The sequence below is a fragment of the Myripristis murdjan genome, chromosome 5 (genome assembly GCF_902150065.1).
Source record: "Myripristis murdjan chromosome 5, fMyrMur1.1, whole genome shotgun sequence".
NCBI classification, from domain to species: domain Eukaryota; kingdom Metazoa; phylum Chordata; class Actinopteri; order Holocentriformes; family Holocentridae; genus Myripristis; species Myripristis murdjan.
This window is the reverse complement of record NC_043984.1, coordinates 4,144,422-4,170,151: the sequence shown is the minus strand read 5'-3', so window position 1 is coordinate 4,170,151 and position 25,730 is coordinate 4,144,422. Positions and strand designations below refer to the sequence as shown.

General features: G+C 39.1%; 1 protein-coding gene across 2 annotated transcripts; it reads left to right on the top strand.

Moving 5' to 3' along the window:
• The first annotated feature begins 1,036 nt into the window (after window positions 1-1,036).
• On the top strand, window positions 1,037-25,730 carry lactbl1b (lactamase, beta-like 1b). 2 transcript variants are annotated; one of them, XM_030052591.1, is made up of 8 exons: window positions 1,037-1,137; window positions 8,156-8,231; window positions 10,664-10,835; window positions 14,683-14,789; window positions 19,334-19,491; window positions 21,625-21,872; window positions 23,078-23,183; window positions 24,080-25,730. In XM_030052591.1, the coding sequence occupies exons 2-8, from the start codon at window positions 8,172-8,174 to the stop codon at window positions 25,056-25,058; spliced, it is 1,830 nt and encodes a 609-aa protein (XP_029908451.1). In that variant the 5' UTR covers window positions 1,037-1,137; window positions 8,156-8,171; the 3' UTR covers window positions 25,059-25,730. The 2 variants fall into 2 exon arrangements, with proteins under 2 accessions (XP_029908451.1, XP_029908453.1); XM_030052593.1 differs by lacking the exons at window positions 1,037-1,137; window positions 8,156-8,231 and adding an exon at window positions 10,273-10,479.

Sequence of the window (25,730 nt, the reverse complement as noted above, 5' to 3'; positions counted from 1 at the left end):
AGATTGAGGCCCTTATGATACTTTGCAGCACATGTGTGTAACTGCTTGAGCACCTGGTGCCTTTGGGTCCCTCAAAGTATAGTACCCTGCGGCACATTTAGAGTGATTTGTTGGACCCCATTACACCTATATGGCTTTATTTATTGTTTTAACCTTTTCAGCCTTGCTGGTCCCATTGATGGGTTCCTCATTACAAATGCATGTTGCAGAGCCAAGCTTTGTTCAGACCCACAGAACTTTAGTTTAATTCTACTGGAGATCCCAAAGTTTCTTTAGATACCAAATATGCCCTGTTGCATTACAGAGAAATGAGTATAACATGATTCACAAGACAACTAGATTTTTTTTTCTATTTGATGTAATGCTGCAGCCATAAAACAATGGCATCTTAGGTTTGGATATTTCCCTCAGTATAAGACTGATGTAGCTCAAATGAAGCGCAGCAACCAGCAGACAGAGTATGTATCTAATATTATTGTACAACATGGAAAAAAAATAACTAGTATTCAAGGGGTAAATGATTGATAAAGATATTGATTAACTGTTGATTAGCTGCGTGTGTGTTGTTGTGACCACCGGTCATAATGCTGATGAGGGATTTGGAAAATCTTTCTATAAATTGTGTGTCAGCATGCTTGAAGAAATGTGAAATAATTATGTGAAATCACCATGATTTAATCAGTGAACAATGTCTTTAGGTATCTGAATATATAAATATGGATCAATTCAATGAACTCTTTAATGGACTGTATGATCTTTCCTAGGCAGTAAAACTTCATTTTCAGCTCAGCAGCAAAGTGGCCCAGGTTGGCTTTTTCGGAGTGAAGTTGTGTACTAATAAACACTCACAGCACACAAATGGAAAAAAAAAAAAAAAACAACAACAACATGAAAGTACGCACATGCACACTCACTGAGGGGACACCCATTTTCGTCCCATGGCAGATGTTGCCGATGGCTGCGATGGTTAATCCAGAATCCTGGGTTTGATACAAGCAGGATTTAACCATGACCATGATACCAACATCTGTCAGGATCCCGTATCAAGCTCCCAAACACAGGCAGAGGAAACGTGGAATATTTGGTCTTTCTGTTTGACAAACAGGGAAAAAGCGGTGAATAGATTGAGAATCTGAGGTAAGTTTACAAGGAATTTGTCCATGTAAGCTGTTTCGTGGCTTATAGAAGAGGTACTTGATTCATTACAGCTTATGTAACATGTTTTCTAAAGCCTTGATGGTCGGCGCTTTGTGGATGTGAATGGCTTATGATTTCATTTACAGAAGGATTGTTGTTCTTGTAAACATGGAAACATGATAATGTATATTCTGAGTCAGTCATTGTCAGTCAAGAGCCATTTCTTCTTATCAGAATGTGATTGAATAGGAATAGCCTCTGTAATCATGGAATATTACCAGGACTTATTCAAGGTAAATACTTATATTTTTAATGATCAGGGTGAAATGAAAGCAGTTGATTATTTTACCTGTAACACTGGAGAATTACAATGAGGTCAAGCACAGTTGTTGCTCTGAAACACCACTGTATGATAGATACATGTTCAAAAGTCATCACTTACAAGAAAGATGCTTGAATAGCTGATCATTTATACTATTCGTTTTTTGGTTTGTTTGTTTGTTTAAGCAAAAGAGAGATGTACATTATTGCAGTTTGCAAAATAAACACCTTGGCCTAAAGCCCAAGTTCGTAAGGTTTTTGTTTTGGTGGATTGACAGGATTACATATGTACTAAGTAACAGAAAATATCAAATGACACATATTTGATCATTATATTGAACTTTTCAATAGAATTGCTCCTGCTTCCACAATATAATATCAGTGCAGGAATATTGTGTCAGTCTATTGCTTTCAATAATTAAGAAAACACAGAGTTAAGATGAAACAGTATTACTGATGCTCTGAAAATCATGAAGTCACATGGATATTCATGTGCTTATTGGGTCTCTTCCTGTCTGCATCTGATTACATCACAATCTGCAGGCGGCTCAGATAGTCTTTAGCAGTCTTTAGATAATGAGATGCATTATTTGAAAGGTTTGTTTGGAATATGTACTATACAGGAGGAACTTTACCTCTCAGTTTATATAAGTAATTTCCCATATCAAATCAAGTGATTATTGGCTCTGCTCTAATGCTTTACAGGACCAGGTATCACAGATTATCCTCCCTGCCTCCTGTTGCCACAGGATGCAACTGCTTTGCTGATTTGCAAAGATTGCATAAACATTACGCAAGTAATATCTGTAGACATGTATTAGCATATGACTAAGCATCAAGATAAATCCGCCTCAAGAAAGAATGTTAGTGGATATTAGAAATGAGGTAGAGGTAATTCCTAAATATTGTATTTCAAGGTACACATTTGTGAAAGAAAACTATGACAGAAACACAAGAAGAGGTAATATCTGAGATTATCCGATTATTGTAGATTATATTAGATGAAACTTTAGTGATCCTCATGAAAGAGGGATTTATTGCAGCATCAGAAAGTAAAAAAAAAAAAACAGGATCCAAATGAGAATAGAAGAAAGGAGCATTATGAAACTAAAGGTGAAACCCTGGATACATATCGAATAGACATTCTGATATCTAATTTTTAAACATATGCAGGATATGCAAAGGTCAGCAGCAGAATATGCTGAGACACAAAAATTAAATGGGCAATATGATGAAGTGTACATGTATATGAAGAATATAGGATATATAAAAAAAGATGAAAGTACAGCAAGAATACAGGACACAATATGTCAGTAGCTCATTTTAATTTATGACATTCTTCACAGATATGTGCACATGTACATGTATGTGCAGAAAACTGACCATTTACAAAACAAACAAACAAACAAACAAACAAACAAACAAAAATAGATCTTCCTAAGTAATTTAAACTATCAGATTGGGTACATAGTCACTTAAAGGTCTATTATTTAAAGTTTAATTTTTAATGATGTATTAAGCATGAAGACCTGTTTATAACTGGTAAACTACAGTATTTTGAAGAGCAGAACCTGGACTTGTATAATTGCCATAACATAGTTTCACAATGAGGTGGATTTATAGTCATTCCTTCAATGGTTCAGCATGATGAAATTCATAAGGTTAATCAAAGTATTTGAAGGTTTGAGAGGCAAAATATGGAGAGTTATGGAGAGTTCTCAGAGCCCTATATTCCTGCAATGAAGCTTTTTTTTTTTTTTTTTTTTTTTTTTTTAAATGAAGAGCCTCTTATTTTCTCATAGTCACACAATAAAAATAAATAAAATGATTGAACACTCTTTTGTCGTACATGGTCAGTAAAGACCATTGCAGATAGAAACAGAACATATCAGATTATACATTTTTGAAACTAACCTGTGTCTTATGGAGACTGTTGCACCCATAAGTATATAAACCAATGCCAGCCACCTCTTTTCTCTCTTGTTGTCAACTTCCAGTTCCGAGTCGAGCCGTGCCCACTCGTCCCCCTACAGTACCCTTATCTGCTCTTTCATGTCAAAATAGCTGCTGTGACAAAGGTCTGTTAATACAGTCTACTGATAGCAAACCTATTTTAAGGAGATACGACTCTGATCACACCTGCTGTACACACATTTGCTCTGCACTTTTCCCCCAGTACACTTGTACTTTCACTCACATTTAACCTGTAAGGTCACAACAGATCATTTCTCTGACATAAAATCATCGATTTCAAGAGCAGCTGAATGACCCTAACAGGCTTATAGCCTCCTCAGCAGTTTCACAAACTGCACTGTAAGCAGCTGCTGATGGGACTGTTCCCCTGACACAATGAGCAAGTACCACAGCACCACATCAGCCTTTAATCCTCCGCCCATCTCTGGTGGAAAGACCAAGTAATGGAAGTTAAACTGAAAACTTTTCCAGCCCCGATAGGATTATAAATAGACACGAAAGTCAACAGTTTCAAACAGAGACCTTGTATCACCCAGCACTCTACTTTTTGTTATTTATAGTTTTGGTGTTTGGCAGCTTAGAAATCAGCCAAACAGTGCAGGCAGATGCAAACAGTCTGTTTGCCAAGTGCAGTTGTTTGCAATGGTGGAAAAGGCCAGTTTTACTAGGGCAACCATACCTGGGTGGGGTGAACACGCTTTAGTGTAAAAAGTGAAAAAACAGCGATAAGTGATTTTTTTTCTAAATAGTGTATCTGTGTGGATTTGACTCCAGCTTGAGCTGTGCAGCCTTCTGTCTTGCAGGTGTCTGTGCTTACCTTGACTGTACCATCAAATAATGGACAGCATACTCAAGTAACATCCACTAATGTCACTGTTGTTGTTTGTTCTGCCTGCTCACCTCACCTTGGAGACTACAGTTCACAAAACATGTTTTTTGTTGACAGCACAATGGCACAACCTGCCACGCATGATGCTGACTGGATTTGAACTAGTGTGTGTGCCTTCGCTCACTGACACGTCCCTGGCCTGCGCTGGTGCAGCGCCCAGTAGTTGGTGGCTTGATGTTTGCCCTGGGCCACACTAAGACTGTTTGCTTGGAACTGTGTGTCAAACACTCAGTACACATAAAGTCATGATGAAGTGCACTTAAGGTGCAGCCAACTCTATAAACTGACCTTTTTGCATTGGGGGAAAAAAAAAAATTATATATATATATATGTGTGTGTGTGTGTGTGTGTGTATGTGTGTATCTTTATATATATATAGTATAAGGCGGTACATTATACTGTGAAGTCCAAATTCCATCAACAGGACTTGCTGATGGTATTTAGACTGTTGTTGATGTTCACGCACATACACACACACACACACACACACACACACACATATCTACATATATTTTTTTCCCTAACCCCAATTTCCTACATAAATGCATAAATACATTGATTTTCATCTTAAGCATTATATTCCATTTCTATATCAAAATGTTGATGGTGCTTTTGAGTGCTACTCCATAAAAACTAGCGATGATACATTTCAATGTCGCCTGACATCTCCTACAGTTGATAGTTTTTGACATCTCGATACAGTTTGGTTTAACATTCAGTAAGAGTTCAGTGCAAGGAGTGTAAAATTGTATCTTACAGTGATACCATCTGGAAAACACTGCGCTGTGGTGATTACAGTTCTATGTAAATGAAAGTCTGGCATTCAACTGGGAAAATAAAGTTGCCAAGTTAGTGAGGTGTTTGATATACTTGGAGCGGCAAATGAAGTTCATGCAAACATAGCATGCAAACATTTCAGCTGAGAGATGCAGGTCTCCAGAGTTTCCTGGTGTCCCAGCAGCCATCTGCACATTGTGCTCTTAAATCCCCCGCATGACCTTTGTTACATGATTCACATCATCATCCTCACTCTCTTTTGTCTCTGTCAGTGTCCATTGTGAGATATCCAATAGAGCGGACATGGCTTAAGAAAATATATTTTGAATAGTGCTTATGCTCTTGTCTCTACAAAGCTGCTTCAAACAACCTTTCTTTACCTGAAAACACAGAGATGGTGCTTACGTTGTAAACAAACCCGTTCATTTACTTTAGTCCAAACCATAGTGGAAAAGTTTATTTTTTTCATTTTTGTATTTTGTCAGAATAGGTTTGCATTGCTTACCCAATTTCCAATTAACCTAGTCATATGGACTCAAAAGTAACTAATTTATTGTTTTAGTAACCTGTCATCCTGTCCATACCTACCCTGTTGTCATTGTAGAGGCACAATATAATTGCAGTTGTCAACCTCAAACAGTGCATTTATACATATTTACAGAAAAACAAAGACTTATAAAACTACACAACATAGAATTAACTAAGGTGCAAATACATCAGTAAATGTCAACAATGTGACAAATGCAGATATAAAGAAATATTGTGCACAATCAGTGTATTACACATACTCTTTAAATAGAAATGGAACAATAACAAATAATAAATATAAATGAGTGCATGCAGATGGACAGAAATATTTCACATAATCAGTGGCATGAAAACATATTGCACATACTCTAAACAGGAATAAGTGAATGAGAAGTGAATCAGAAATACTACAAATAATGAGTGGCTGAAATGATGTATAGGTATAATATTGCACATGCAGAAAAATGGAATAAATAATAAGAAAAAATGATGAACAGTCCAGTTGTTTGCTTAAGCTTACAGTGAATAAAATAGATGACAAGAGGGAGGGAAGCGTTTTTCAAACTTGTAATAATGCCCTGTCAGAAACTGTATGGCTGCTCTGTAGTGAACATGTAGAACAGTTGAGTATAAAGCTGAAGACAATGTGCGCCTGTGACAAGCATCTTGAACACACTTAGTTGTATTCTAGTAACAGGCTGGAGCAACAAATACTGCCATTCAGATCAATTCTTTGATAATAATCTAACTGCTTAGTCATAATGCCTAATCACTAGCTTCACGGTGATCTGGCAGTTTCATTGTTTACAGCCTGATGTCACTTTTCACTATACTATACTTAAGCACTGGGTAAAAAAATAAATAAGGAGATCCGTTCCTTCCACAGCTACAACAGATAGTTACTTCATGTCTTTGTCATTTTTGATTTTTCAGCACCTATTTGTTCTCAGCTAAGTCTGTTTTACTCTCTCACACTTTCAGAGGCAGTATATTTGAGAGGAGAATCTCAACTTGCATGATTATTAATGATTCAATGAGATCACCATCCAGTATGAAAGGCTGCCTTGCCACTCTCGCTGCCTGCCGTGCAGCAGGAAGCATTTATTTATGATATAGTTCTACAGTATTCATTTTAGTTGTCATTAGTCCTGTTAATGTTTTTATCCTCACCACCGTCGCCCTGTGCTTGCTCATGAGGGAGATTTTTGTCCATGAATTTGGCCAATATCTGTTGGGTTTCTGTAACTTTTGTTATGACACTATTCAAATAAAATTGAATTGAATTGAATTGAATTGAACTCCTTCTAATGGCTAGCAACCAACCTTTTCTAAAATACTAAACTGTGATTTCACTCTTGTCATGCAACACTTGTCAGGTTTTACATCAAAATTAATAGATTAGGTTGCAGATCAGGCTGCATATTTTTGTCCGAACCTGAGTGGATACGGGAGCCCAACCTGAATCTGAACATAATATCTAAATTTTTGTCCTCATGGGTCCAGTGGGCTTGGGTTAGGTATCCCACAGCAGCGTCTCTAACACGACCCCTCTCTATGCACGACCCCTCTCTATGCACCACAGTGTCATTATTTACATGACCACTAGAGGTCGCTTATGGTGCGACCCCATATGGTGCCAAATGGGATCATTTTTTGTCCGAGGAAAGTGTCATTAGAGCTGCACAAACCGCTCCAGGAATGAGACAAATGGTCACTGAGAATGATCTTAGTGACTTTTCTCACCTTCTCCACTTCTACTTTCCCAAAGTTTTTCACAATTTGAGAAATTGTGCCTTTTGCGCAATATCCACTTCCAGATAAGCTAGAAGGCTGCTGCATCGTAATTGTGTGTGTGTGTGTGTGTGTGTGTGTGTGTGTGCGATGTTGACCAGATGTAAAAAATAGCAAAATATATTTACTTAAGTGCTGGACTCAGGTATGGTTAGGTAGCACTGGCGCGTTATATCAGTATTCCATTTTTGTGAGACGTTCTACTTTTCCTCCACTACAATTCAGAGGAATGTACTGTATATGGTGAATATTACCCCTCCTCCCTGGTCTCTCCTTTCAATGGCCTTAATATACCACTGTAACAATCTGAGGTACAACACAGTGCAATATTACTGACATAAGACATTACCTCAAATGGGTTGATCAAATAAGTAAGCCTTGTGGAGTTTTATTGACCTGAGGAGGGCCGAGTCCTTATTTTTTCCAGAGGTGCTGAGGAAAGTAGCACTTTAGTCAACTGTCTGGCCGTTTCTGGAGCTGTTAAGGCCCACACCTCTGAAACCATATATGACCCACTGACTTTTCCCACTAAACTATATTTGAGATTCATTCTACGTATTGTTATCATTACATATTCTTCCATCAAGGAAGAATTATAGAAAATTGTTTCATGTCATTTCAGTGCACCATTTCAACTCCAGTAAGAGGTTATGAATGATGCCTCAGATAAAGAGAAAGAAGGAGCACAGGTCTTGTGTGAAAACTAAAAGCAACTTGTTTTTCTTATTTATATTACAGCCTTTTCAATTAAACCATGGGAAAGACGGGGAGTAAAGTCCTCCGAGAAGCCTCAGTGGATGGAGTTCAAGCGCAGGTAAAAGCCTCCATGCATACAAAGCATGCTCTCTCCCTCCAGTGCTCACACATTACCCACTAAAAACATGCTACACTGATGTGTTTATGTGTGAGAGTGTTTGTCTGCCTTAGTGCTCATGTGTGTCTTGACTCTGGTGAAATGGACCAGCTGCTGTGTTCCCTGGCCATCGCCACATTATGCAACCAGGATCAGCTCCTGACTGCTTTCACACATTATTTGCCCATATCGCATCATTACAACGTCAACCATCAACGTGCATTACTGAGCCTTGGATAGAGCATCTCAACCATTAATGTCTTGTGATTAAGTTGAAAGTCGAAAATCAGGGGATGTACCCGGTGATGGACATGAGTTATATTTAGTGTATAGTGGAGTTTTGCGAGTTTATCAATTTAAGCCCCCTGCTATGATATAGGGATTATACTGTAGGAGTTCCAAGGAGACTGCATGTTTACAGAGACTGTGCTTGAACCGGAGAACCAGGGTTCAAGCAGCCATGTTGGCAAGTTTCCACCCTGCCTAGCCAGACACAGACTCCCAACCAGCTGGAGGTCTGCTGTGATGGAGCTGATCCTGACCTGACCTGACAAAAGGGCACAAGGCATTTGCAGTGAGCGATGTTTGCGAAAGTAAAGCACTGATTTTTCTTTAATAAGAATTTCTTGGACACGCTGGAGGAGGAGCTGCATGTACACCAGCACTAATTTGATGTCTTATCTGTGTCAATTGTTGTAACTGTAGCACCACGGGGGTTTTTAACCCATATTAAATCCTGACGATGCAACTCAAAGCAATCTAGAGTGATCTCACAGCACAGATCGCACGCATTCAACGCATAATTCCCGATGCACTGCTGTCAGATTTGCTGGTTGGCATAGTTTAAATTCCCATTGTCATGATTGCTTTTCTCAATGCTTAGGTCCACCAGCGCATCAATATGAGCAGAAGCCAAACTATATCATCATCTGATCTCATATCCTAGTTACCCAGGTGTGCCATGCTGTCTCAGTGTACACTGAAACTGAATGTTTAATATATGAGTGACGCATACCGCCTGCTGTCTGTCACATGTTGCATTACAACATGTGACAGATGATATTTCTGATATTTCTCTGACGAATGTTATCGATATGTCTAGGCACCAGTATGCATTTATTGCACTTGGTGTCGAGGGAGATTTTGATTCAGTTGAGATTTCAAGCCCTTAAACTCTGATTATCCCTTAAATTTCCTCCTAACTTGCTTCAGACTTACAAAAGACATGTTTTTCCATATTGCACCATGTCATGTTCTGTATGTACTGGTTGCAACTCTTCACTGAAACATCACGCTTATATTGAGGGAAATATTCAAAGCCAAGATGCCATTGCTTTATGGCTGCAGCATGACATCACATAGAAAATATCTAGATGTCTTAGGCATCATTTTATACACATTTCACATTTGGATGACCGTTATAATTCATAATAAAAGCAGCATATGTTTGTAATAACAAAGCCACCAATGGGATCAGCAGGGTTGAAGAAGTTAAATAAAAACATGCCCATAAATAGGATGTTGTATATTTGTGCAATTTGCATGTGTGTGGATTATTTGAGTGGGTGGTTAGGGATCGGGTGTTGGAGACTGCCCTGCCTGCTTTGATCCCCTGTCATTATCTAAATTCCCCACAGCATCCAAAATTCTCTTTCATTCACTCATCCACTTGATCCGACATGGGCGCACCCATGTGATTTAACTTTTCAGCAAATGCCTCAGGCAAGGTGGCCAAAGACTCACCCCATCTCAACCTGTCATGTGTTGGCTGAGTGGGTGCCATCTTTCTCAGCTCGGGCGACTCTGTGGTGGGCTCCAGCAGGCGTAACTGGACTGAAGTGAATTGATTCACAGGGATTAGAGATTAAGATTTCCCCTCCCGCTCAGCTGGGCTTTGGTGGAGTAAATCTGGGGATTATGATGTCAGAGGCCCGTGGCTGCAGGAGAGGAAATTGAATTGTGAGCGACAGAGCGCCGATGGACCCGGGATTACAGTACAGTCTGTGAGAAATCAGAGATGGGAGTTCATGTCTGTGCCTTTATCCTGGTCAGGAAAACTGCCATGGAAAACCCTTCACTGCCTTTGGGGGTCTGGAAATTGCTAACACAGTATAACTAATGCTGAGTGGATGGTTAGGATGTTGGCTGAGTGATAAGAAAATTGCTTTTTCATTGGTCATCCAGTCCTGTGAAGTATTAGCATCAGGTGGTGAGTAATCTGAAGTGCAATTGGGATCATTTTTACACTGACTATGTGGTCTGAAGCAAACACAGAGGGGATTTTTAGAAATAAAAAGCACACATAATGGTGTCCAATTTTGCACACTTGGTGCTAAACCTTTGTGCTCATGAGTGTGGATGTGTGCTTATGTGTTTGTCTGTCTCGATTCCAGCCAACCCCTGCTGCGGCCGCCCCTGCTGCTACCATTAAATTGGAGGGATTCGCTAAGGCCAAGACAATGAAGGTGAAATGGACCCAGGTGGGCTTGGTGTTCTTCCTGTTGCTGTCGCTGGTGATGACAGGATGCTTCCTCTGGCAGTACAATCTGCCAAAATTACTGCCAGGTAAGATCTGAGCCACTGGTGACAGGCAATGCCTTGTACCAGAAAGCAGAAACAACTAGGGAGAAACACATTCTGTTGCTGTTGGGTCAAAACTTAGTATCTCCAAAGTGACAAATTTTATGGCACTAAAACACAATAACTGTCTTGTTCGCCCACCATAAATTTTGAGTTTTGAAAGGGTCTCATGGATCCAAGAGGTCTGACTTTTTGTTCAAACCAAAATGGATTTTATAATTCTTCAACTTTAAACATGAAAGTCACCAAAATTGGAGTTACAAAACTGTTGGTTGACATAATTTTAGCAAGTCTTTATATTTCATCATTAGGACCATATTTAACATTCTGCAATCATCTTAAATGATTCAAAATCTGGTTAAACATTCTGACAAAACACAACAACAGTGGCTGTGTGGCTGAATGAGGTGACGCTGTGACTCCCACACTGTATGTAGGTGAAACTGTGAAATCCTATTACTGTGGATTCTTCTTATAAGTTGGAAATGGATTACATGTCTTAGGACAATCTTCACAGCACTTACTGAGCAGCAGAGCAACTGTCTCAGTTTCACAGCTCTCCCCTGCTGACATTGTGTTTGGAAACGTTGCTGTCAAAGTGATATATGGGCAAAGAATTCAATCAGTCAGAATTAAAATAAGTATTAATGTCATCTCTACATATGGTGCAGACACTCCTTGAACTAATAAGTAATATGAAGTGTTGGCTGTTAAATGACAGTACCTATACTGCAGACTTCTCTACAAACACAGTTACGTTGCAAACACGTACTCACAACATCAATCACAGGACATTGAACGTCATAATAACATCTCAGTAGACAGTCTGGTGATGTAAAAGTGATATTTCTTTGCAACATCTTCAAGGTGTTGTAGCAGTTGTGTCAGAAAGCTGTCAAAACAGCTTTCTGACGTTCAAAGGTCATTTTGAGACAGTTCCAGCATTGTTAGTGTCGTCTCAGTGGACTGTCTGGCAACATATTGGTTAAATTCCTTTGCAACATCTCCAACATGTCCTAACACCACATTATCAAAGTGTGATGTTCACACCTGTGTCAAAGTCAGAACATCTGACTTCCCAGCAGGCAGCCAGCGTTGCCACAATGTTGAAACAAAGTTGAAATGTCGTCTTAACTTAACTAACTGTCGTCTTACATTTCAGTATTACTGTGACATTGATTTGGTCAACATGTTGTCAGTGTTGACATCGCAACCTTTTGGCAGCATTGTCACAATATCTGCATTCAGTGATTTCATTCATATGTTGCAACAATGTTGTCACAATGTTGGGACACAAGTGTTGGTCAGGCTTGAAATGATGTACGTCCCATGCAGCAAGCCAGCTAGCCTTTTCTGTGACCCTGCAGCTACGGTGAGCTAGGCTGAACAGCTGCAAAGCATAGATTCTTCTCTCACTGCTCCGACCATCTATGTATATATGATGTTGATTGGTTAAAATTGTGCAGAAAAAGGTTTTCTGCCCAAACTTTAAAGCTGTATGTCAGGACACTTCAAACACAGTCTGTGTCAACAATCTAATCAACAATTCCATATCAATGTTCACAGCATAAAATTTATTGCAGCTTACTATTACAACAACAAATGGCTACTCTGGTTGTGTGCGTTAACTATGTTAGTAGTTAGCAGGGGCGGACTGGCCATCTGGACGTTCTGGAGAATACCAGAACGGCCGGTGCAGCCAGTAGACTGGCGGCCGGCCGGCCGGCCGGTCTTTTTTTGTTTTCCTCCCCTTTTTGCTTTGTCGACTTATCGATCATGGAATCACGGAATTAGCCAAATAAAATGGAATCTATTTTTAACGTGGAATTTGACATAATAACAACTGCACCGGCATCGCACGAGCCAAAAGGCAGAGAAACTCTCCAGCTGCAGCAGCGCATTGACCAGTCCGCCCCTGGTCATTAGCCTTCACAGCCTGCCCCATTTTTAAAATCTCTTTGCCTCAAAAATATTGTGATTATTTTCCAGGAATTAATGCTTTCATACTGTTAACACCAATACTGAGCAGAGCCATGCCTATGTTTCCAGGGTCCTATGTGGGTTAAGGTTAGAGTTAGAGTTAATTAAAGGGTTAGAGTCAATGTGTGTTAACAGAATGCTGAACTGGAAAACATAGGACCAAGGCAACAAAGGACCCTGGGATCATTGAGAACATAGGGCCTTGGGAACTTGAGATCCTGGGATCCTTGGACCTTGGGAGCCTTGCACCTTGGGAACATAGAACTCTTTGGGAATTTAGGAATCTGGGAACATAGGACCCTGGGAATATAGGACTTTGGGAATTTAGGAATCTGGGAACATAGGACCCTGGGAATATAGGACCATGGGAATTTAGGACTCTGGGAACATAGGACCCTGGGAATATAGGACCTTGTGAATTTAGGAATCTGGGAACATAGGACCCTGGGAATATAGAACCTTGTGAATTTAGGAATCTGGGAACATAGGACCCTGGGAATATAGGACCTTGGGAATTTAGAAATCTGGGAACATAGGACTTTGGGAACATAGATACACTCCCTACCAAGCAAGCTGAGCCATTATTGTTTAAAAGATGTCCAATATAATTCATTTTGACAAATCCACAATAGCTCAGGTTTTACTGCTGAATTGGCTGTTCATGTCTTCAGCATTGTTTTTTTTAAATTGCACCACTCAACAATATTTATTCCACATAATATGTAAAACTAATTCTGAACTGTAATTACATTTCTTCCTCAGAGTGTTTAAAGCACCCACACAGGTTTATTAGCTTTTTCTACTTCAACATGCCAGAGGCTTGGCATGTCAGAGGCTTTGGCTTCACCACTGTTTCTCTCACAGGTTATGTGGGAGTTAGGGTCATTCAAATTTTGACATTTTGTCCTTTAAAGGAACACTGTAATTTTATATTGTTTTAAGTACTTTAGTATTGCTGTCTGTTCAGTTATCACAGTTAGGGGCTGTATTTTTGTACCACAACACAACTTAAAGTATGTTGGCACATAAAGTTAGAAATGTTTTTAAAAAGCTGCAAGAAAGTCAAGCAACAGCCTTAACAAACAAGGTGAACATACATTTTAGGCCAAAGTCTCCAAAACAAAACAAAGGGGCTGGGCAGGCACTGAATGAAAAAAAAAACTTCACATAACAAATAATTTTGCAGATGATATAGTGGCTACCTTGAATAGTTAAATGATCAGGGATGTTTATTTTCATTTTTCAGAATAATTGTAGTATATTTCATCATTACTTTACAGTATGTAACATTTTTAAATATAAGCACTCTGACCCATTTTCCCCACCGTGCTCATTAAAGTTTCATCTAACTTTCTGTGCTGTTAGCTTAAAGATCGCAGACTCGCCATTGCCCTGCGGCAGCCCTCGCATCATGATATTGTTTCTGATGTTCTCATTTAGATCTTTCAATGCACCCTAATCCATCCTTTCATATTATGGTGTACTCATTATTCATCTACAGAAGCTCTTTAGAATGAAAAAGGCAAATGGTTGCCTAGTGCCACAGTGGAATGTATTGAAAAACCCTCATTCATCCGTAGCTCACAGTGGGACCAGGATGAGCCTTTTTGATCACTGAGTGAGCTGTATATCCGTGCAGCCTATCAATACGGATCCTTTGAGATCAACACGTCTCATCTGGGAAGCACGGAGAATTAATGTATCCCTGAGCCAGACAATTATATCACACTGTGTTGATCTTTTTGTCATGCCATCCACACAATATTCTCTCAAATATCAAGTGTGCTGTCCTCCAGTGCTCCCTCTGCTGTCCTGCTTTCTACTGATTCTCTCATTTTCCATCTGCCACCAGATGAAGGTATGGGTCGCGATGCAAAATCAGAGAGGATGTGTCCACGCTTCCCAGAGCCTCTCCCACTGGAGCATCCTATTCCCAGTCTGAAAGAAGCCCTGGAAAAGGTGAGAACTGACCTTTAAAAAAAAACAATAATAAAGTAAAATATGGTGGTACTTCCACAGTGTCTACAGGAAATGTAGAGAAATGGCTGCGGTAGTCGTTCACACCTAACACAGTTAAGCTTGACGGAGGGAGATTAGAGATGTAGTTGATGAGAAAGTGTGTCTCTGTTTGAACAAAGGTTGTGTTTCTCTCTGCAGGGAGCAGAGGTGTTCACACACAGTTCATCAAACACAAACGATGAAACTTAGTGCTCACAGGAGAGTATGAAAAATAAATAGCTTGTAGATCAATATGAGCATGACTATTTCAATATGTAATCTAAAGTTGCACAATAGTTAACCATATTCTTTTTTTAAATTGATTTCTCTGCTTTTATAGCTTTGCAACAGCAAAAATTTTAACTAGTTTTTTTCTGTTTTTCATCTTTACAGTGAATAAGGCACACAAAGATGGAGTGAGAATTAAACAAAGCATGACTTTAATATAAAGTATTTGACATTCTCTACAATGAGAGGCTCTCTTTCTCCAAATGTTGCCAAGTGCAGACGCTGCAGTTTTTTAACCACTGGGCAACCACTCCTGCCCCCTGCTTTGACATAAAGAATATAGGCTGCAAGTTGGTCAATTACCCTTTGCCATATCTGGTATTAATAAGTTCAGGATTCACAGGATCAGCAAAATTCAGCTTGGTTCTTTTGCCAGTCAAGCAAGTTAATGTGAAGTCATTTATTTTGGTCACAGGCAACAGAAAGTAATTTTCTTTTTCAAACTTCCAGAGAATGATGTACACTTGTTACCAGAAAGTGTCAGTGCTCATTATAGGGAATAAACTTTCATCACAAACAGAGGCCAGTTGGATGCTCATGTTAAGTTAATGCAACCTGACCTGCCACCGAACCACAGCGTACTCTACAAACAGTGTATGACACTTAAAGTTCACACACATTTAAAAAAATCTGCAGATGTTTGTATACAGGACATTTAAAACCATAGCTATTTAAGTACTGCACCAGATGACTGTTTACAGGATCAAACCACCATCATAACATAGAATGGGGATTAGAGCTTGAAAAGGTTCTGAAAATAGATGCAATAAGCAACTGGAGTCTGGCCACCCATTCATCTGCTTCTTAGTAATACAAATAATATGAAGGTAAGACACCGCAGATGAGCAGAAGTCATAATGAACGTTTATTTACTGAATATGAGCACAAATACAATTGCTATTTTGTATTGTCACTTCATTTATTGCAGTATTAACATTTCATCAAAAAAAAATTTGAACCAGCGTTACAGCACTCTGCCTTAGTGATTTTTTCTATTTAATTGAAAGAAATAATAAGCTAATTAGTTTCTTCACAATTTATTTATTTATTATATTTATTATATTATTTATTTATATATCTATTTGCCTATTTTGTTACTAATTATTGACAAAATATTATGTGTTTGGCTAAAAAAAAAAAATCTTAAAATAGATTAGCACAAGCATTTTTTTTTTGTTTGTTTGTTTTTGTTTTGTTTTGTTTTGTTTTTAATTGAATGGCAGGCCATACATACAGGACATACAAGAAATAATGTTTTACCATCATATTTTCCATTGCTCTTATCTTGACAGTGTGTATCATTTTCACTTTTTATGAAAACCACTTTGCAACTGCTTAACTCAAAACATTTTCCAAATTAATAAGATTTCAGAAAGTGTGTCAGTGTTCATATGTATGAGCGCCAAAATCACCAAAGTACTGTATCTATATGTATCATAATTGGTGAATAATGGGGTATTCTGGCTCTACCAGATATCAGAGGGTAAGAGGGACCCAAACAACGTGCACACGCAGTGGAATGAATTTCACATGACTTTTCAGCACATCCACATCTTTGCAGAGAATACCCCTGAAACACCCACCTGTCTTTTCAGAATAAAAAAGAAGCACTTTGTTTCAGTCAGGTTTGCATCCCCTTCCAGTCTATTGCTCCTAATTCGGCTGTCTGGGCCATTATATTGGATTGTTTGACCCAGAGTTAAGTAGTGCTTGACAACATAGAAAGGCTTAGTTGTTGGCAGTGAAGGGTGGATTATCCAGGCGTTTACTGAGTCCATGATGTGCCTCTTCTCATGATGAGCTCAAATTCCTGCATGACGGACTGAGTTGTGGAGTTTTTGCCTTTTTTCTTATCGTTCTCCTTCTGTGTTTTTCTGGCTTCTGTGTTTATTTTTTCTTTTGGATCACTACTTTATTTGCCCCTTTACCTTGCTCTCTGTTGCTGCTTTTGCTGTTGAGAACCATACCTGTGATTTTGGATGTTTAGCCTAATATCTACAAAATGTATGTACTTAATTTCCTGCTTCTGCTCATCTTTTCCCAAAGCTTGCAATCATATGTATTTTATTTGTATTTTATGTATATTTATTGTCTGTAAGGCAGCTACTACCATGCACTTGAGCCCATGACAAATTTCCCCTGGGGGACAATAAAGTATATTCTATTCCTTTATAGAATTGCTAACTTTTCCTCCCTTTTCTCCAGTTGTTGGTTTCCATTCATTCCACTATGATATGAAAATGAATTTCAAACTTTCTTCACACCAGTATTCCATCAAGGGAATAAAGTCGTCCACATTAGTTTTCCTAAAAGCAGCAGCACTGTTTTGTTTTTTTGATGACTTGAAACTGGAAGTGAAACGGTCCCTCCACCAGGGAAAATAGTCCCCGGGGAAACATTTGCTTTACACAGGCACTTAGCCTTTCTGTGGTCTCTGAATGTTGAAGACTTTGTTAGCTGCAGAAGCAGAACATTATGAGGTGGATGTTTCAACCATGAATTAATATTTATTTGCTGTTATATGTTATCAAATCTGTAGTACCCCTGTATGATTTACAAAATGGTTTGTTCCCATACAGAAATGTCATATATGTACGTATATGGCCCTATATCAGGAGTGATCTGATATATGTTACATATAAGGTGATTCAATATTCTCACATACATACATGCTCTGGACATATGAAGATATAGCTTTATAACACATATGAAATACCCATAATAAAATTTATATATGTACATATATGAAGAATACCCACAGGAAGATTTGTTATATGGTATTGTATGTTGCAAACATATATTTTAACATATTTTTAATGTATGTATATGCACATATAAGTTTAGAACATATATGAAATACCCAAAGTAAACCTTGTATATGAGCATATATTAGAAACACATGTATGTTTAATTTATATATGGTATTACATGTTGCAACCATATATTTTAAAAATATATTATTAGTTTATATGTACATATAAATATTTTTAACATATATGGAAGACCCATGGTAAAACTTGTATATGTACATATATTAAAAATATCTAAATGATATATGTTTATATGGAATTATATGCTGGCACCATATATGTTAACAATATATATTTAATTTATATGCAGGCTTCTTGAAAGAGCATATTCACAAAATTCTGTATATTTATGTTTATCTAATTCATTGTAAAGATCCAAGTCTATATTTGAACATATATCATAACCTGCTGGCAGTGGCTGCTGACTGTGCAGCCCGGCCCAGTGGGGCCTACACATATACATACAGTATGTTGATATATGAAATTCTAAATTCTAATAGGTTTCATAGTTTGCACATGAACATATACTGTATGTCATTAACTGGAACTCCATATATGTACATATATTACATTTCTTTATGGGTTGCGATGTTAAATGTGGGAAAATGGTAGTAAATTGGCCAAACACTGACATACTGACATTTGCATGCTCTATTGTAACAGTCTCTCAGTGTGAAATAGTCTGGTAAGCCAGCTTGGGCTTTAAAGTCTTTGTCACAGCTACAGTTCATGGACAAAATGGCTTTTCTTTAGAGAATGGAAATACAAATGATAGATTTTGGCACTTAAAAGCTGTATTTGATAGACAGTAATTAGCTGGCAAAAGAACATTCTCTGAGTATCGAAATGGAGTATTGATGGAATATTCAGTTTAATATCATGTTTATTCACTTTATTGTGATGCCCTAAGGTGATGAAAAGCTGCCTTTTCAGTCTACACTCCATTGTGCTTGAGATTAGATTTAATAGATTTTACACTGAAAATGTGTTTAGTTTGTGTATTTTTATGTTTCATTGTGTTATCAGTATTTCATCTTAGCACCCCTGACCATTTGATTAGATGATTCATGCTCAGGGAATGTTTTTTTTTTTTTTTTTTCCTCCTCCTGAACAGCTCGAGTGGCGGTGTTTTTGTTATTCTCCTTCAAGGTCTGAAGTTGAAAGGGCGTCATTTGCATGAACCATTTCCATGCTTTTGTGACTGTTATTGTGACTAAGGGCAAGACAAATAAACTCCCTGTTGAATATTTTTGAAGTTATTACTCATCTGGAGTCCTGCACTTACAGATGGTTACTTTTTTTTATTGAAATAGAAAGCAATGAACTCCAAGAAATAGATCAATCTAAAATGGATATCTAACATTTTGGACAGAAACATGTTTCAAATCCTGCTCTGTCCTCATCCAGGTGGACGCTCTGCTTCGCCAGAACATCAACCCCATCAGCCTTCCCTCTATGTCAGCCATCGTGGTTTTCAATGACACTGTTCTGTGGACGGGCAACTTTGGAAAGAGGAATGCGAGTGACCCTCTCTCTGGTCCCCCCAACGAGTACACAATCTACAGGTGAGCCCTTCACTGCAGCCGTTGGCAAAGTCACCACTGGTATCACTGGTCTTTATCAGATAAAGTGGTAATCTGTGAGCACTGTGACGTCCTTTTCCTTGGATTGTCTCTTGATGACGCTTGATGGTGGCTACTGCTGCTCATGCTAACTGCCCTCTATTAGTTGTTTGTTTGACCCAAACAAACAACTGATGCTGCTGCCATTAAACATGAAACACATCACTTCTGTGCAACTGAGGATTTTTTCCAGGAAAACCTATCCAAGGCAAGTTGTTAAGAATAATAAATGTAGTGAATTTAAAAGCTCTCAAGAATTGGGAACAGGCTGAATCACTAATATTTTACATCAATCAGCAGTAGACAACAGTGAAGTGGCCACTTATTTCTATGAAAATGCACAAAGTTTTACCTCCTGAGGTTAAATTAAAAACTACAAGGGTGCACTCAGCCTACAGATCTCCGCCAGGAATATCTGGGGGCATGTGGGTGATGACCAGGGCAACTGCAGGGCAGGCTGTGTGTCTGTGTGCATGAGAGGAGTGGAATGAAGGGGAGACAATCTGCAGAGTATGTTCAGAATATGTAGCCAGACTAGAAAATGTCCATTTCAAAGAATCTGCCAACTAATGCACTAGTGGGTATACATTAAAATGACAACCAATAAAACCTTCACAAATTTTTAAACATCCTCTCTCATCCGTCTCATCCCTTGAAATAAAATTGTCTCTCTCCCAAACTGGTATCCTGCTGGTTTGCACTTGTGAATGATCCTTCCCTGCAGCCCAAACATCCTGTTTCATCAGGAACTAAATAAAACCAAGAGAGTCCATTTCATGCAGTCTTTAATACATTTATTCATTCAAACAGGTAAGCTCAGACAGGAATGTAGTTTTGTGTCACAGCGTGATACAATGTGAAATGCAGATTATGTTTTGTGGAAACAAATTATGTGAATTGTGTTTATCCATCACAAACCAGGCATGCCATTATCACAGTCAAGTTTAGGCAAGCATAATAACTTTGGTTAGAATTTAATAACTGAACATTTTGATGAAGGTTATTGGTGTAGTGTAAGGTTTACTAAGAGGCACTTTATTTGACAATGAAAACTTACACTGGAAAATGTTTTCATAAGGATGGAACTGAATGCAATGAACTGCGGCAGTAGCCTACCTGGCCTGTTTTTATAGTTGTATCTGTGAACACATAATCCCTCTGTGGAAGGATTTGCTTCATCTTAAGAACTCAGACAGTGACAATCACAAGTGTCAAAGTTGCCAATCACACAAAAGTATAATTTGACATTTAAAAACTTTTATGGTGATTGTCTGCTCTCTCATGTTTATGATACTGACCATTAAAATCAAACCTACTAATCAAACCTACTAATTTGTGCTGGAATGTGATTCCAGCACAAATTAGTAGTGTTAAACCACTTTACATTAAGTGCCACAGGTGCCAGAAATGCAGTAAGCTATTTAGTGCATCTTGACATTTCAAGGTATTTTAAAGTCATGCATTTACCACAGATGGTTTTCTAATGGAAGAAGAGTATTCTGCAAGTGGATTAGACCCATTCATGTGCTTTTCTAACGAAATATCTGCTTTATTCACACATCCATGTCATGTACTTTATTAAAATGATTTAAAATGTCTTCCATCTTCAGGTCCAAATTATCTGTAAGCACTCTAACCTTTGAGAGTTTTGAATATCTTTAGATTTTAGAATATGTTTGTCTAAGCCTCTGTAATGAGACGTGTTTTTGGGAGCAAAATAGGAGCTTTTTAGGAGCTACAGGACCTCATCGCTGCAGCTAATACAGAATAGTAAATACTCATGATTATTGTCTCAGTCACTAAACACTAACCACTGTACTAACAGTCTAAATAGGTCTGTGTATTGTATTGTTATGTATTCTGTTTAACTTCCATTTGACCAGGCAAGTTAATGAACAACTTCCTCATCACAGTGGAATGATAGCAAGTCTCAAACGGCCTCTTGATGAGGAATTGGAGGAAAAGGCATGAAAAAAAAAACAAAAAAACAGGGATTCAAGAAGGCTATTAATTTACAAATGGCACCATCAACGGGGATGTTCCAATATATTGCATGAACTGTTGTCTTTCTTTCAGAATTGCCAGTCTATCCAAGATCTTCCCAACACTGATGCTGTACAGGCTGTGGGAGGACGGGAAGATCGGCTCTTTAGACGATCCTCTGGAGAAGTACGTGGACAACTTCACCATCAAAAACCCACTGGGGAAGACGCGAGACTCTGAGCTGAAATATGTGACAGATGGCCTGATATTTCTGGACAGCGGCGAAGTTCAGATCCGCTCCTCCTCGGTCACCCTGCGCAGGATGGCCAGCCAGCTCTCAGGTAGCTGGATTCCACTGACAATCTGACTTTTGGGAAATAATTTATTGGGTATGTTAGTGTAGCTCTTACGTTTGCTCAATGCAAGGTTTGTATTTAAAAACGCACCTGTCCAATCAGCCACAATCACAAAGTAGGGCTGCACTAGAAAACAGTGTCTCATGTCTTCTACCATTACGTTGCAGCCAGTAAAGTTTCTGGTCATTTTTCCACCCACAGGAAGTGACAAATCTACAGTAAACGTAAGGGAAAAATATAAACTTTCCTGAAGAGCATACTGCGAGCACCCACTCTCTAGATACATTGCCATCATCTTCCTCTTACGTCTCATTGCCACTGAAGCCATCATCCTGAAACCTTGACCTTTAAATGTATATCGGTACACACTGTGGCAATTTTTTTTCTTACTTACATGTTACAGCAAAGGAAAATCAATTCATACACCTTTTTGCTCACTGATGAGTCACTGGGATTCAAAATATTTGAAAAGAAATGTAGCCTGCATCCTTATGTTTCAGTCATCCATATGGCAGAACCGACAGTAACACAGAATGTCTAACAAATTATCATTACATGTCTCTATCATCCAATATCAATCAGACTTCAGTATAGGATTTTCACATAGCACTTTTCATACAAATGTAACACTGATATGGCCAGTGAGAGCAGCAACTGAGCAACTGTGACTGACAAGCCAGATAAAAAGAAAACGGTATGCACGTCAGTATGAACTGTCTGTGCAGATTGTAATGGGTAGCTGACGGTCCATTCAGAATTGCAAGTGATTCATTTGGAGTTGGAGCACCTGTTTATCTGAAGAAGCCATTCAAGGTGTAGCACTTCACTCTGTATACTGAATAAAAATAAGGGGGCGGGCTCCTTAAGCAAAAAACAAAAATAAACCTTTAAATTTTACACCTCGTCTAGTTTTCTCATGAAGGTAATGAAGCCGAACTAGAAAAGCTATTTGTTGAAGGAAAACTGAATGTGTCATTTCAGCAGAAGTACCATTACATTTCTCTTACTGCTGAAGTGGATTAAACCACCAGGCTGAAATATTAAACAGGTGCAGAGGCCTCACATTACAGAGCAGTAGAGTGAAATGAAGAAGTAATAATGTTTGAATCTAATGGATATGAACACCATTCATTATTTGTTTGTTTGTTTGTTTGTTTGTTTGTTTGTTTTTAACTGTGGGCCAATCCCAGGCCTGCCCAGGAGACTCCGGGCCACAAATCTGCTATGGAAGGGGAAAACACAATCAGCCATCAATCTACTGCAAGATGACGTCCTAGTTGCAGACCCAGGCACCAAGTAATACTTATTGTGCTATTTGTTATGTAATTTACATTTTTATTGTGCAAAACTGAATGGTTTTATGCATACCATGATTCTATCAGTGCTCTGTCATTGCTGTCTGTTATTTGTCCCCCCAAGCAATTAATTCGGGGCTGTGGGTTGAGCTGTGTCCATCCAAGCATGAAATCCTGGGTGATCTGATTTTGCCTAAAGTTGAAGGAATAATGCATTTTCACACTGTGTTGAGGTCTAGAAAAGTAACATTGATATTAGTTGAATGCAGGTGCTACAGTTAAAGGAATACATAGGTTTGTCAAAACTTTGGTGTGTATATGTTACTTTTCACGGCGTAAAGCCATAGAGAGTCACTCTGCTGAAAACCCTCAACAAAAAAATAAACAGTAAATTAAAACAACTTTTTTTTTTTTTTTTTCACTTTTTGCAGATTGAGCATTGGTTACCAGACTGGTGCCAAACTCTGCTGTACAGTGACAGGCTTTATCAGCATTATCTCTTTGGCTAGTGCTTGAACATAATGGACATTCAATTAAATTCAAAAATTCTGCACTACAGCTAAAGGGCAAAATTTACAACAATGAAAGGCCTCATCAGCAACTTATATTGATGTAGCAGTGTTGTCTACACTCTCCTCAAGTTAACAGAAATGATGCAGCAGCAGCAAGTGACTGTGGTACACACTGGGGTTGGCAGTAGGAAAACTGGGAGAAAAAAGGGGGGAAATATTCAAAATAAGAGAGAAATTTAGAAGGATGGCTGGCCTGAGGGTTGCCTGCATCATTCATAGGGCATGACACATTTCACTTGTTTTTTTGGTTTCTGTCTCACATATTCCATATCAATAACATTCATACTGAAAATGTTTCTCACCTCTTTCACTTGCTCTCATCTAGATGTCACTACAGCAACCTGGCCTTCTCGCTGCTGGCTCATGTGATGGCTGAGAGAGTGCTCGGCATGGACTACCAGCGCTGGATCACAGACAACATCCTGGACCGGCTCGGGATGGAGGACACCGGATTTGACATCACCCCGGGGCTCCAGAGCCAGATGGCAGTGGGGGTGTATTCCAGCGGGCAGCCTGCCCCTCTCTATGATCTGGGCTGGTACCGGCCCTCGGGTCAGATGTTCTCCACAGCAGCGGACTTGGCCAAGCTAGCCATGATGCTGCTGGGTGCTTATCACCGCAAGCTCCTGGAGCCGGACACCCTGAAGATCATGCTGACCCCACTCTTTAGGTGCGATAAGGACTACTTTGCCAACCGTACCGGGACACCCTGGGAGGTGAATGAGCAGCTGGGGTATGAGGTGGTGCGTAAGGATGGAGATTTGGACGGCTACTCAGCCACCTTCTCCCTGGTACCCAGACTGAAACTCGGCCTGGTGGTGCTCATGGCTGGCAGCAGGTCCCAGAGCCAGGATGTGGTCACTAAGGCCTACAGTTATGTCATCCCAGCTATAGAAAAAGCCTTCAGGGAGGCCAAGAAGGTCCTCACTGCTCCCCCAAACCCAGATCCTTACATAGGCTTCTACACCTATGGTAATATCACCTTCTACGAGATCAAAGCCGGATCAGATGGAGTTTTGATCATGCAGCAATTCGGGCCGCAGATTGAGGAGTTGATCCCGGAGAAATACAGGACAATTAAACTCAACTACCTGGTTGAGCGGGTGTTCAGGGTGGTGTTTGAAAAGGAGTACCCTTGTGTGTTACGGGTCAGCACCGCCTCTGTGTCCCTGGAGGCCCAGGATGGCCAACTATTTAACTTCTACATGTTCAACAAGCGGGGTTTGTCCCCAGGTTTTGATGCACCAGGACTGAATACGTACAATGTTGTTAGAATAGCCCGCAGGCCCTCCTTTTCAAACTGAACTGAACTTATGGCTTACAGACGAACAATGTGGAGATGTCCTCAGGTTTGGGATCTGTATTTCTAAACTAAAAAGAGGGTGTCTGAACCAAGGTGGTGACAAACCAAGTGAGAATTTACAAGAAAGTTTTGTCAATCACAGATGGACTGCTGTTGTATACGGAAAGCAGGAAATGCAGTGTTTACCCATTTATAAGGCGTCTTGCACAGAAAATTAGTTTTTCTGTTAAATATGACTGTATATAACTATCCTTTTCATACATCCTTTACCACGCTGAACATTTACTGAAGATGTTCATATATTCGTCACATAGTGCTTGTGTTTTTCCTGCTTTGATACACATTGCTTACATTGGTTTTGGTCGCCTCTGTCCTTGAGTTTACATTAAGAGAACAGAACCACAGCTTTTATCAATAAATTCCCCAACTTCTGTAACTGACATGAACATTAAGTCTCTAACAAGTAATAAAATAGAAGAAGACATGTGGTAATAGCTGAACTGATTACAGTTCCACCAACTGATCATTTCATACATTTGTACTTTTAACCTCTGGGGAAGAAACAAACCAAGACAACAATTTATTTTCCGTTCATATTTGGCATGATGTATTCATGTCAAATATGAATAAACTCACCCCAGGATTGTTGTAACCCCTTTAGGGTTTGCTGTCA

What these genes read in the sequence shown, in the direction of transcription:
- lactbl1b (XM_030052591.1), top strand. Translation starts at nt 8,172, where the DNA reads ATGGGAAAGACGGGGAGTAAAGTCCTCCGAGAAGCCTCAGTGGATGGA. An exon ending in TCTGCCAAAATTACTGCCAG is followed by an intron (nt 10,836 to 14,682) that starts GTAAGATCTGAG and finishes ATCTGCCACCAG; the next exon opens with ATGAAGGTATGGGTCGCGAT. An exon ending in GATGGCCAGCCAGCTCTCAG is followed by an intron (nt 21,873 to 23,077) that starts GTAGCTGGATTC and finishes GGCCAATCCCAG; the next exon opens with GCCTGCCCAGGAGACTCCGG.